At 44.4% G+C, this 14368-nt stretch overlaps 1 protein-coding gene across 3 annotated transcripts in view; it reads right to left on the bottom strand.

Moving 5' to 3' along the window:
* Positions 1–14368, bottom strand: part of LOC138265713 (mitochondrial fission factor-like) — a 248650-nt gene that overhangs the window by 177801 nt on the left and 56481 nt on the right. For 2 of the 3 annotated variants that reach the window (XM_069213669.1, XM_069213679.1), the window contains exon 2: positions 10071–10354. The exons of the other annotated variant lie outside the window; for it this stretch is intronic. In XM_069213669.1, the coding sequence (XP_069069770.1) occupies positions 10071–10272 (202 nt within the window). In that variant the 5' untranslated portion in view covers positions 10273–10354. The remainder of the gene's footprint in view (positions 1–10070; positions 10355–14368) is intronic. 3 annotated transcript variants of the gene reach the window in all.

Below are 14368 nucleotides of genomic sequence, written 5' to 3'. Positions count from 1 at the left end.
CACTGTGCATATATAATTTTACACTGGATACTTAGTTACTGAGAAGGAGAATATCTGTTACGAGTAGCCCTTTGCTGGTGGTTGTCACCTTGGTAACCAGTTTCACCTTGTCCAGTTGGCAGCTAGTCTGTATCCCTCCTCGGTTCCAAACAAGTTTATTGCTGCTGAGAGGCCAATGGTTATGAATCCTTGTGGTTCCCATATGGTTAGACACCAGAGTTCCTACAAGAGGATGATATCATTATCTTAAAAACATTATCTAACCTGGGCAAACTATATTCCAGGGGTCAAATTTTACTGTAAGATTCCTGTCACAACCTATTTAGATCTGTGTGTTACATTTGGAATCGTTGGCAATGGGATTTTCATGATAGCTAATGAAAGTGCTCCCGTTGTCCTTCCTAAGGGGAGCTTTGTGCATCCCTAGCTGGGAGTCTGATGGCTGCAATCTCTGCTGCCATGGGCCTTCACTTGGTATGCTTTGGTTGAAGTAGCCTGACAAGTGTTGTCTTAGTCATTCTGCAAGAGTAAACTTTCACCATACCTGCGTGAGTCATAGTTTCTTTTCCCTGTCTTGGTAGGGTCTGTTCTGCCTAGTCAGGTTTTCTGGATTGAGAACTTGGCTTGGGGTTGGTTGGGATTCATTTGTGATGGTAATTAATATGAGGGCTATTGGGAACTATGGCCCTCATGACCAATCTAGCGGTCTTAAGACCACCAGACTTGAGGTGGCGGTCATGGCGGTCAGGCCGCCACATTATGACCATGGCGGAGCCGCCACGGTCCGACCGCTGACCCAGTGGGAAACTTGTATTAGGGCCAGCGGTGTTCTGGCTGCACTAACGGTCAGATGATGGTATGAGTTTGGCGGGCGGTCTCTGCCGCCCACAAACTTGTAATAAGGCCCTATGTCATTGAAGTCTGTACAAGATGAGAGATTAGTCAGAAGAGGTTAGCTGAAAAATCACTGGATGTGATCAGTGTCCTTATACCTTTATTATTCCCAAACATTAATATGGAAAACTGGGTTAGTGGCTGGGGGAGTAAAACCCTACTGAAGTAGAAATCGCAATCCCTGTCAGGTGAAACACTAGGGAACTCTAAATTAAACTGTGCACAAGGGTATAAAAAGAGGGCTCACAGACCTGCACCTCAGTTCACTACTGGACCTGCGAAAAGACTCTCAGAGGACTGCCTGCATCTATGACCTGCTGTTCATTCTGCCAGACTACTGCTGTACCTGTAAGGACTGCTTTGCTGCCTGGAGCCTGCTTGGAGCTTTCAGAGGCAAGCCTTGTTGTAAAGCCCTGCATCACCACCTACACCCAGGACCTCAGAAGAGACTAAGCTGGTCTCCTGTTCTAAGACACAGGGGCATAAAAGGCCCTCACCAGATTAAACCTGCACCTGGATCCAGCCTGGGTGAGTCTTTCCCCAAAGAGGTCTCCAGCCACTCCTGGACCCTTGTTGAGGTGTTAAAGATGCCCAGGTGGCCATTTTCTAAAACAGAGGACTTGCTATTTTGAACCTTAAACATAAAAAATAGAACTTTGGTTCTAATAATTGGATTTTCATTGTTTTGGTGTCAAATAATGTATTAACATTTTCTCTATTTTTCTGAATTGGTTTGGGATTTTTATTCTGTTGTGTTTTCACTGTGTTGCTGTTTGTGTACTGCATAAATACTTAACACATTGCGTCTAAGTTTAACCTGACTGCTTTTTGTGCCAAACTACCCACGGTTAAGCACATGTTAAATCAATGACTTTCTGAGGTTCACCCTGCAAGGGATTGGGACTGTTGCTTGACCAGGGCTCACACCCCAATCAACCAACAACACAATTTCTCAGACTGGTGTACAGCGGTGAAGATCCTAACCAGTGCTCAAATGCATGTGCTCTCGCCCCTAAACATGGTTTGATTGGCATATACCTGATTGGCATATTTAATTTACATGTAAGCCCCTTGTAGAGTTGGATATCATATACCCAAGGCCTGTAAATTAAATTCTGCCAGTGGGCCTGAAGCACTTATTATGCCATACAGTTAAGTAGCACCTTAAAACTGTGTCCCACTGCCATGTCGACTTGGCATTCAAAACCTGTTGCCAAGCCTTAAACTTCCTTTTTATTACATACATGTCAGCCCTAAGGTAAACCCTAGGTAACCCATACGGCATGGTGCTGTGAAATTGAAAGGTAGGGCATATGCTTTTTAGTTTTACATGTCCTAGTAGTGACAAACTCCAAAATTTGTTTTGTCACCACTAAGAGGCCTACCTCTCCCATGGAGTAAAATTTTTGATTCATTATTAAAATTAATGCTGTAATTTCTAAACCAGAGGCTGTAGATATGTTATGTTTAGTATCTATGAACTTGTAATGATAAACCCTCTTTAATGGTAAAATTGAATTTATCTTTACAAGTTTGAAAATGCCACTTTTAAGAAGTTGGCATTTTCATGCCCTTAGCTCTCTGTGCCTGTAACATGCCTTAGGTCACGTGACTGGGTGTAACTGACAGTTGGGATGGGGTAAATTCACCCCAGACAGTCACACAATACGGGGATTAGCAGAGCGGCTGAGCAAAGAACAGGCCCACTTACAACTGAATAGGCTGGGTTCTGCTACCATACAATAGGCTTAATGACCCTGTGTTGTCAGTGCTGCCAGCTGGGAGTCAAGGCAGAGGAAGCAGAAAATTATTAGAACTTCAGCAAACCCTTCTGGAAACTTCTACCAACTTCTAGGAGCAGGACACCAAAGTATGAAAATAAGACTCTCAGACCTGCTCCTCAGTTCATTACTGGACCTGCGGAAGGACTCTCAGAGGACTAACTGCTGTTATGACCTACTGTGCATTCTGCCAGAGCACTGCTGTGCCAGGAAGGACTGCTTTGCTGCCTTGAGCCTACTTGGAGCTTTCAGACACCTGCCCTGCTGTAGAGCCCTGCATCACCACATGTACCCAGGACTTCCGAAGTGACTCCAAGGGCTAGTTTAGGGACATAACAGGCTCCCACCATCTTAAACCCGTTCCTGGACCCTTCCTGAGTGAGTCTTGCACCCCCAAGTGGTTTCCATCCACTTCTGGACCCTTGGTTGAGGTGCTAAAGGTTCCCAGGTTGCCATTTTCCAAAACTGAAGATTTGCTATTTTGAACACTTAAAAATTAAAACATCAGAACTCGGGTTCTACTAATTGGATTTTCATTGTTTTGGTGTCAAATAATTTATTAAATGTTCCTCTATTTTTTTAATTAGTTTGGGATTTTTATTTTTGTGTGTTTTTACTGTGTTGCTCTTTGTGTACTGCATATATATTTAACACATTCCCTTTAATTTCAGCCTCATTGCTTGTTGTGCCAAGCTACGCAGGTTTAAGCACAGGTTAAATTAGTGACTTTTTGTGGTTCACCCTGCAAGGGATTGCAGCTGTTGCTCAACCAGGGCTTACATCCCAGGCAACCAACAACCCAATTTCTCGCAGTATTTATGCAGCACTTCAAACAGTAGTAAAGTGGAATCACAATACAAGAAAAATCCCACACCAGTTTAGAAATATACAGTACGATTGAATAAATTATTTGAGATCAAAACGAAAAAGATCCAGTAAGTAGAATCAGAGAAATGCAGTTTTAAAGATTTAAGGGCATACAGTGGCTAGAAGCTCAAACAGTCAACTGTGGTTATATGGTCACGCCAGGCCGGGACAAAGTCACAAGTTCATGCTGAATGTGGAAACTGTGTAGTGAGGATTCGCGACGCTTTATGTCACTTCCATTGAGTTGTGCAGAGAAGCTTGGCCGGGAATTAAGTCACTTTACGTCGGCTCCAATGGGGCTGGCAGCTGTGAGACGAGGCTTTGCGGGGCTTTGCATCGCACAGCATTGATTCTAATGAGGCTAGCAGCTGTGCGACAAGGCTGTGTCGCTTTGCATCACATTTGTTCCGATGGAGACCACAGCTGGGCTGGCAGAGCACCATCAGCTTACCTACAAGGGTCCAGGACTGGGGAGGACCACTTGGGGGGGAGGGGCAGGAATCACAACAGGCAGCGTACAGGTGCAAAGTTCAAGGTGGTTAGAGGCTTTTCTGTCCCTGAAGTTCTGATCCGAAAACCAGCCAATTAGCCCATTAAGTCACCCTAGTGGTCCTGGGTTCATGGTGTAGGTCCAGTCCTTCTAGCCCTGGCAGCAGGGCAGGGCAGCGCAGAAGCAGTCCTTCTTGCAGAAGAGCAGTACAGCATCCCTTCTGAGTCTTCCACAGGTCCAGAGGTGTACTGAAGAGTTGGGCCTGAAGGACCAATATCTATTTCTGGTGCCCAATTTGAAGTAGGAGAGGGTTCTGGAGGATTCTACCCTTAGAGGTTCTTGGAATTTCCTGCCTCCCTGCCCTGGCTCTAGATTCTCTGGGGTCACAATAGACTAGTGTCAAACCCTTTGTGAGTGTGCTCAGGCAGGGCCTTTGTGATGTACAAGTGTAATACACCTCCCTCTCAGCAAGTCAGAAATGGTCCATCCTGCCACCATCTATGCTTCTTTGTCTCACTGTCCGGAACAATAGACATGGACCAACTGCCAGCTATACCTCGTCATGTGACCCACAAAACAGCCTACAGACATCAAATGGTTAGGAAAAGAAAATGCCAACTTTCTAAAAGTGGCATTTTCAGAATTGTGATTTAAAATTGAACTTTACGATTAAAGAGGACTTTAACTTATTAAATTACATTTCTTTAGATAACAAACTCAAAATTCCTACCTACCCCCAATTTACTTATCAATTATTGCATGTAATAAGTTATCCCAATGTTATCCTATGGGATAGGCAGACCTTACAGTAGTGAAAAACACATTTAAGAGTTTTTCACTACTGGGGAAGATAAATCCTAAGGGCACATGTCCAACTTTTGTAAATATACTGCACCCAGTCCTATGGGCTAAATAGGGCCAACCTGAGGATTGACTCATATGCATTATCAAAGGAACGTTTAGGCCTGCGAAAAGTTTTATTTTGCCAGGTCGAATTGGCAGTTTAAACTGCTTAAATAGGCTGCAATGGGGGGTCTGAGACATGTTTAAAGGGTTCCCTGAATGGGTGACACAATCAGTGCTGCAGGCTCCCTAGTAGCACTGAATTTACAGTCCCTGGGTACATGCAGTACCATTTTACTATGGACGTATAAGTAAATTAAATATGCCAATTGGGTATAAGCCAATTTTACCATGTTTAAGGGAGAGAGTATAAGTACTTCAGCACTGGTTGGCAGTGGTAATGTGCGCAAAGTCCTAAAAACCAACAAAAACGGTTCAGAAAACAGGAGATGAAGGCAAAAAGTTTATTAAACTCCCTGCAGACAAGGCCAAGTCCAAAAACTGATATCCAGCATCCAGCATGTTGTGTCCATGTGCGCAATTGCTTATTTCATTTTAAAGCAGGCTGCCATCCAAATGCATGGTAATATTATAGCAGAGCCCACCCAAAATAATAATAAGAATGCACCTTTCCTTGGAAGTGTGAAATAAAGAGTGAATAAAGAGTCTTTAGATACTATTTTAGGTAATAAAGTCTCCCGATAGTGGGGTGTGGGTAGATTCTGACACATGTAACACTACAACCCCAATCCTCAATGCAGGTTTCTGAGTGAGGGCCAACAGAAGTAGTCTTGTTCTTCAAACTATTGTGGGGGCCTCCTGTCCTCGAGATTCAATTGTCAGAGTCAATGGTCTGAAGCTAGCAGGAACAAAACCTATAGTGGCAGTGAGTCATCTTATATGACAAGGCTTATGGTATGTGTCTTTCCAGCATGTAATAGCCTATTGTTTCTGTTCTCCAACCTCCAGGGAGTTTCCTTTGAACTGATTCACAATTGATGAGTTCATAGTATTGACTTCATATTTTCTGGTGGCTCTGGCCATCTTCTTCACTTGCTCATGATTATTAGTGGCAACCAGAATTTTCCTCTTGATCAGCAGCCACTAATCAGTTCTTGGTCACTTACACCAAGAAGGCCCCCCATATGTATGCCTTATATTACTTTCAGAAGTAAATTTACTAGTGCATTTAGAATTTTGATGAGTCTCAATGTCTCCATCTTCCTTTGGATTTGACTACATTTCTGAAGAGTTTCACCAGCTGCCTCTCTTGTTTTAAGTCCATACCACTTTAAAGGGTTACTCTGTTTATGCTGTGAATATTATCAAAGAGTAGTATCAATAGGATGCACAATCATCAATGACCTAGAGTTTGCCGCTACTACTGGGGAAGACCAGAGATTGTATCCACAGTATACCAAGCTATGACACTTTATGACATGTATGCTATCCTGTTTGAGATGTTAACTACCAAGATTCTTTTGTTTTAAATGTTCCTCTATGAAAGGTTTGTTGAAAGCATGACTGAACTTCCATTCACACATAAAAGAATTGTATATGCCTTCCCAAATTCTGTAGGGACAGCTGGAACACCAAATATATCTAATTCACGTTTATGCAGGCTGGATTTTGAGAATGTAGTAGGCATGAGATGGAAGCAGCTATCATTTGTGGTTTACAGGTCAAGGGTGTAGTTTAAACAGAAGTGATACTGACATTTTTGTCATTCCTCTGATAGCACAATTTTGAGGATTTGAGGTGCACTAAATGCTATGGTTAGGTAGGCCTACCATGCATTACACTCACAAATAATGTCTTGGGTCCAGTCAGGTAGATTTACTCAAACCTAAGCTCAACACTAGGTAGGCTGCGAGCAGTAAGGCTTAGCAAAGGAACAATGTGTAAAAGATTTAACAATACCAAACAATTAAATAAGAAGGCCACATGACACGAAACAGATAAGACACTAGGTTAGAAAAATAGATTAGATTTTTTATGAATATTTAGAGACCTTGATCATCAAAATTCCCCATAGGGTTCCAGAGATATAGATTTTTAAAGGAAAAAATATCTTTAGCATCAACCACAAACAAGCATTGGTCAACAAAAAAATGTAGAAACTTTTGAAAAGTTTGGAAGAGTTAATTCGGCAGGTCCTGCCTGAGATGCATGACCAAGTCTGGTAGGACAGATGTCCAGAAAGGATACTTTGAATAATTACCTGGCCACCAGAGCATTTGTAGTGCAAGATCCAAACTTTACAGGATGACCACCTTAGACAACATTCGAGTGGTCCAGATGCTGAGGGATGCAAGCTCAAAGATGCTCAATGATGCTCCCAATGATGTTTGGCCCATAGGGTTGAAGTCCAGTCGAGTCCTCTATCCACAGGTGAGTGGGGGCGACTGATGCAGACCATGCACTTTTGCAACACAGCAGTCATGGTGCAAATCTCTGGTGGAGGCTGGTGTCCGTTCCAAGAGGCAAATCCAGGCACAACCATCACCCACGGGCCCAGCAGACAACGGTGCACCTTTTGGCTATCTCTGAATTGTTCTTAGGGGTGCTTGGCCTCTAGTAGCGGCAAGACTACTGCAGTGGCTACTAGTGATGCAACTTAGAATCCTTGAGCTTTAATGTCACCATTGGTGTTCTGTGGGGGGCAGCTAACTGACCCTTAGAGTCTTGGCTTTGGATTGGGGCCAGGGATCATCATTTGGGGACACAGACCAGGGTCTAAACTCCACTAGGCCCAAGTGCAGCAGGTGCAGTCACTCTGGAGTCATAGCCTCTCTTTGTGCACTTCCAACGGGTGCAGAGTGGTCTCCTTCTTGTCCTCTTTCCAGGTCCAGCAAGTACTGAGGGTCAACATGGCAAGGGTGCCATATTTATCCAGGAAATGTTTTCTGAGGGGAACACATGGCCAGTAGTCAATGGGCTACTGGGTCCCCTCCTACCTAGTGATGATGTTCCTGGGATGTGTGGCATCTGGTTATCCCAGAATGGCACATTCTTGCCCCCTCCATGATGGCACGATCCTTCCTTGGAAGTGAGAAGCAAGGTAGCCCACCCTAGAGGTGTGGCTACCTGGGGACAACACGGCCACTGTAAAACTGGTATGGGGCAAGTGTCCCTTCTCTGGCCCTGTCTCCACATTGTCTACATGGACAAAAGACATTTTGCTCAGGGGTTTTGGTCCAGGAGGCCCATAAAGTGTGGCTTCGTCTTTGAAGCATGCCTTGAGGCTAATCCCAACAATGGGCATCCTGGCAGAGGCGGTGACACCTTGCGGCTGCAGCACTGCCTTTCTCCCTGGGAGTCATTTACACATCTCCCCAGGCAGTCAGAAAGAGGGAGAGGGGGAGAGGGGTACAGGGTGTGTGTGTGTGTCTGTGTCTGTGTGTGTGTGTATGTGTGTGCGCCTTTGTGAGGATGCTGGAAGAGCAGTGGCCAGCCATTAATAGTGACATTAATTTTGATCCGAGCATCAGATTGCAATTAATGTCATGATTAATTTGATACCTCACATGATTGAGTTTGGTAGTCCCAGTCAAAAATTAGCCGGGTGGGGATTTCATTCTGTAACCCTGTGTTAGCCAATAGGGCTACCAACTTTATCCACAGCAAAACCACAATTTGGAACTGTTGTTATTAAGACATATTGAAATAAATATGTCTCACTTAACAAAACACAGCTCCTTGCCATAGGCTCCTTAGGCCTTCCTTAGCGGAGACTTACATATTATGTTAAAGGCAGGGTGGTTTTTCCACTGGTTTACATGGCAATGTCAAACTGACAGTGAAAGCACTGTCCTTCCAGTCTGCAGTGGCAGGCTGAGAGCCATCTTGTGTCTTGTCACAGAGTGGCACAAATAGTGCTGCAGCCCTGGGTGGACACTCTGCCTTACATGAACTAAGCACCCCGGATACCATATACTAGGGACTTCTAAGTAAGTCAGGCCTTGCCAACTGCATGTATTCAATTTAGCATATACTTTGTATGGGGGCAGAACACAGGCACTGAGGTCTGGTTAGCAGGCCTCAGTTCACTCTGAGCTGAAAAAACATAATCGAATGCATTAGTCCAAAAATGGGGGATGCATGCAAAAAGAGGAGTGATATGCTTGGTCGAGCATATTGCTCTGTCTCTTAGAAATAAAAAGCAAACTTAGAAAAGCTCCAATATTCCCATTAAAATGTAACATTTTGGTTTTTGTATATTTTGTGTGTGTGGATTAAATAACATATTTTGTAGTTTGTTTATTAGTTTAATATATATTTGCGTCTGTATTTCTCTGTATTGTGTTGAGATCCAAATCATAAAAATTGCTCAGATAGATGTTCACAGAAGTCAAAATGTTAACAACTGCTGGATTGTGCTACAGGAGCTGTTGCAGAAGTGTCAGCTGCATCCCTTGTTTTTGTCAGACTATTATAAACTGGGTGTTCCTCTCCCAAAATGTTGTAAGAGGCACCCCTTTGCTCTTGGAGCATAGCCAACATATAGTTTTCTAGGTACTCCTGCCATAGTACTTATTTCCGGGCTCAATAATGAGGGCCAAAGATTCGGAATGGAATTGATTGCAGCCACATGTAGAGATCATAGAAGATGAGGCTTCCCCACCCCCCAACGCACATCCCCCTTTATTTCCTGGGTTCATTCTGGTCAAAAAATGATTGCAGGTGACTTCAGTTACCCACTATGTTGCCTTATGAAGGGTGAAGGAGACCTGTCAGAGTTCAGAAACAGTCATGGCCCAGTTACCACTGTCATTGCACAATGCCATGCACTTTTGTTATTCCAGGGTACCAAAAGGTATCAACAGTGCTATGTTTTAATGTCCTGGGTGGGTATCAAAAGGGAGTAGCTGACATTACACATCACAATTATGAATTGAGCTGGTTTCGTGGCTCAGTGGTTTAATGCATCCATGGCAGGAATCTGTGTTTGACCTCAAGGTCACGGGTTGGAATAGGAGTGGGTCCAGTTAGTTTTCCCTCTTTCCAAAGTCGATGAAATGAGTATAACTGAGTCAGATAACAATAAACATCTGTTATTTCAGGGCCAAGATACCCATCTTGGTGAACATGTGCTTTGCAAATAAATGTTTTGCTAAATTTAGAGATACATGATTTATTAAACCTAAACACAATACAATTAAAAGCCTACAGTTGAATTCAATGAATTTCATTACCTGCAAGTGATATCCTTTCGGGTATGTGCATCTGATAAGATAGGGGGTGGTTATCCCCTGAAGAACCATCAATCAGAGAGGCAGGTTCTTCTAGAATTTTTAACTTGTTGGGTACCTGCATGCACCGGTTGATTGTCTCTGTGAAGCTGAAGTCAAACTTCAATCTGTTCAGGTCGGTTCCCAAGAAAATCTGTGAAGTCATTGTTTATTTTTGTGTGTGAGAAACACACAAGGAGTATGATCTTGGAGCTCCTTTTCATTCCATAGCACGACACGCCCACAAACTAGAAACACGTAAGCAGAAAAATAGAAGATTCATCACTTTTTTGCAATATAGCCTCTTTAGTCCTCACTGCATTAAGTAGCTAATTTAGTTTGTACATATGTTCAGTGTTCAAGACCCTGTTGTTTCATACAGAGGAATATCAATGAGAGCGAGAGCAGGAGAGTACATCTAATAAGGCCTGATGAACAATGATTCCCTTACCAAAAAGCGGTCTGCAAATGCGAACTGACGTTTTGTGAATCAAATCAGATTTTGTTCACTGACTTATGTATTAATAGTTCTCTTAGAAAAATTGGGAATCCAGGAGATCGCAGAATGATCAGCCTAGTTAATAATCATTCACAGGTCATAATTTGCTACCTTTTACTGTTGACTGCAAGCACGGGGAGGTGGTTTTGGAAAACTTCAGTGACAGCACTCAGTGGCCCCTTGACCCACTGATTACTCCTCCTCCACAGCTGTTGCCTCGAATTCCAATTGTGAAGGTGCTCACATGGAACCATTTCCCCTTTGTGAGTCAGTTAACACCTGAACTTGGGAGTCTCTTTGTGACCAGTGGTTTGCGAATGGAACTGCAGTCACAAATCATACAAACTATACCGACTCATGACTCTTACAAATTGAGATTCATGCAACATCTAAAGTGTAACCTGTGTAAAAAACACATATGTGCTAAGCTGCTGAAAGATTAAAGTATCATGGTTTATATATGATACATACTAACTGACATATGCCCATTGATATAAAAAAGGGAAGGGGCAAATCAATGTGTATGTGTGCCTGAAAGAACCATCACAAATTCAAATGATCTGGACTATCCTTCATAATAATTGTACACTCCACTCGAGTATATGCCTCACCAACAGTACTAACAAATTTCTAAATCAGGGTCCAAATATTATACCTGAGGGTTGTACAAAATGTAGCCAAAGAAGTGGCAGAAAATATCCTATGATTTGATCACCTTCTAATAATGATGTGAAATCTTCAATTTGTTTTAATGCTGTAAAGTTAATGCTGTAGGTTTTTCAAAGAAATAGATGGATTGTTTTCAGAATTTCTCTGGGCAAATACAACTTCAAGAGTAGTCCTAAATAATTTGTACAAATAAGAACACGACGGGGGCCTCACTCTTCTAAATATAAAGGATTACTATTTTGTAAGTTTTGCACATTCCTGTTTTTACTTTTCTTACACTCAAGTTGGATACAATATTATGAATAGGTTTTGTTTTGGACCAAATGTTCCAAGAATATAACATTCATGACTTCCTGCATTTGTCTAAATCCCCCAAGACTATCTCTACAAAACTTAACAGTACAGGTTAAAAAAGAAGAAGCAATTGTTTAGATACTGCGCAATTCCAGCCCTGAATGCATCTATCAGATTGGAAGACGTAGTAGTGCATGCACCACTTTTATATTAAAATACAGTAGATAGGTAGTGTATCAATGGCTATAATTATCTCAGGGATTTCATTGAAAATGATGTAGGGAATAAATGGGTGGATATTGAACCTAGGGTTAGGTTTGCTAGAGATCATCTTCGATTGCCTTTTTTCAACTTTCACACTTTTTGGACAGGAAAGCTGTATTGGCTAACTCTGACCACACAGCGAGCCTTATAGAGGCAAGCACTTATAGACTGACAGAATATTGAAAACTGAGGCTTACAGCGGTTAATGAAGTACACATAATTGTGAGAAATTGGGTCTTTGGTTGGCAGTCAGATTATCCCCTGTCCATGCAAGGACCCTCACTTTAGTCAGGGTAAATCACACACAATCCAAATTATCCTGTGCCCACCCTCTGGTAGCTTGGCACTGAGCAGTCAGGCTTAACTTAAAAGGCAATGTGTAAAGAATTTGTGCAATAACTCATGCAATAAAACAGTATAAGACCACAAAAATACGCCACACAGTGTTTAGAAAAATATATAATATTTATCTGGTTAAATGCAGGTCAAATCAATCAAGGTTTGATAAGTACATGTTAAAATACAATATCAGAGAATGATAAAAAGAGTCTTTAAAGCAACAAGTGTCTCTTGCAAGCAGAAAGTACCCGGTTTGCATTCAAATTCTCCGCAAGTGACCGCAGAGGAGGAGATGGGTAGAAAACGGGGAGGTGTGTGTCGGTTTCTCTAGGGGCACACATATGATGTGTCAATAATTTTCCATGCAGGGAAGGCTTTGTGTCGATTTCCGGGCGCTGTATTGGATCCTCTTTGGGTTGCGGGGTATCCGGACGCCCTGGGGATGATGCAGAGAAATCCTGGGCATGCGGGTCGAAGTCAACAGGAGCTGCGTCGATCCAGTGGGTGATGCGAGGAAATTTCTGTTGCACGGCAAGAGCTGGGTCGATTCTTCTTGCAGGAAGTCAGGCTGCATCATTCCGGTTCGGCGTGCAGTGATTTTCTCACCGCGATGCAGGCTGTGCAACGTTTCTGGCAGGCTATGTGTCGAATTTTCACCACACAAGGTGTTCTTTGCAGAATGAAGTCTTTTGGTCCTGAAACTCAAGGAACAGGAGGCAAGCTCTATCCAAGCCTTTGGAGAGCACTTCTCAGCAGAGCCAAAGGGCAGCAAGGCAGCAGGGCAACTGCAGGGCAGCAGTCCTTTGCAGAAAAACATGTGAGTCCTTTGGGCAGCCAGGTAGTTCCTCTTGGCAGGTTGCAGGTTCTATTTCAGAGTTTCTTCACTAGTGGTATCTTGTCCAGAAGTGACTGAGTTGGTAGGGTCAGAGGCCCTGTTTAAATACCCAAATGTGCCTTTGAAGTGGGGGATACTTCAAAGAGTGGCTTAGAAGTGCACCAGGTCCCCTTTCAGTTCGATCTTGTCTGCCAGGGTCCCAGTAAGGGGTTTAGCAGTCCATTGTGTGAGGGAAGGCCACTGTACTTTCAAATGCAAGTGTCAGGCCCTCCACCCTCCCAGCCCAGGAAGACCCATTCAGTATGCAGATGGATGCGGGGTGACTGAGCATCCTGTGTTTGGGGGTGTCTGAGTGAAATGCACAAGGGAGCTGTCAAGTAACCTAGGACCTTTGGTCAGGAGCTCGCTCCCCCACGATCGCAGCACCACCTAGCTGTGTCCGTGTCCCTGACCACCGCCCATGCTGCTGTTCGCGTGTTCGAGGCCCTCATCCACCCGCAGGCGCCTACCTGCGCCTCATCCCTGGTGTCTAGTGGACTTCTGGTAACCGTCGCTAGACTTGTGCATTTGTTCCTTTTTGTTTTTGCGCCTTGTTTCATTGCTTGTTTTATAGTGCCGTTTTCCATCTGTTTTTCACAATTTCTGTGCCTTTCTGGCCTTTTGTGCCTGTTTTTTCGCCGCGTGTGCGCTCACCCGCTCCAGCTCTCTCGGAGCCGCTCTCCGATCCCCTGCCGCTGCGTCCCTGAAGCCCCGTCCCCCTTGCGCCCCCATTCGCCTCTCCCTCCCGCCTCCCAGCTGCTCCTCCCTCCCTCCTCCCTTCTTAATGGCAGGCGCTGCGCCTCTGCTGCGCAGACATGCCAATGGCACGCCAGAGGCAAGCCCGTCTGCACCCGTCCGTGCCTGGACCGCGACCAGCGCCACCCCCCCGGTCCTCGGGACCCCCACACCTCCAGATGTTACTACACGGCCAGCGACCTTACCGCCCTCAACCCTGACCACAACACAGACTGCTTCCAGTCCTCTCCTAGGAACACCAACGGCCCCTTTTCCTGCCACACCTGCAAATTCACCTGCGACAGATCAACAAAGCCCCCCAAAGCCGGATCCAACCATCTCCACTGCATACTCCTCAACACCCACTCCGCACGCAAGCACGCCATCGCACTCTGGGACCTGCTCGACACCACTGCCCCAGACGTAGCCTTTCTGACCGAAACCTGATGGAACGAATCCTCGGCGCCAGACATCGCCATAGCCATCCCGGATGGCTACAAGATCACCCGAAGAGACCACACCAACGGCACCGGCGGAGGAATAGCCATCGCCCACAAATCCACCCTCAAAGTCGACACCCACACGGGC

Source organism: Pleurodeles waltl, chromosome 2_1 (assembly GCF_031143425.1).
Source record: "Pleurodeles waltl isolate 20211129_DDA chromosome 2_1, aPleWal1.hap1.20221129, whole genome shotgun sequence".
Taxonomy (NCBI): domain Eukaryota; kingdom Metazoa; phylum Chordata; class Amphibia; order Caudata; family Salamandridae; genus Pleurodeles; species Pleurodeles waltl.
This window is presented reverse-complemented; position numbering and strand designations above follow the sequence as displayed.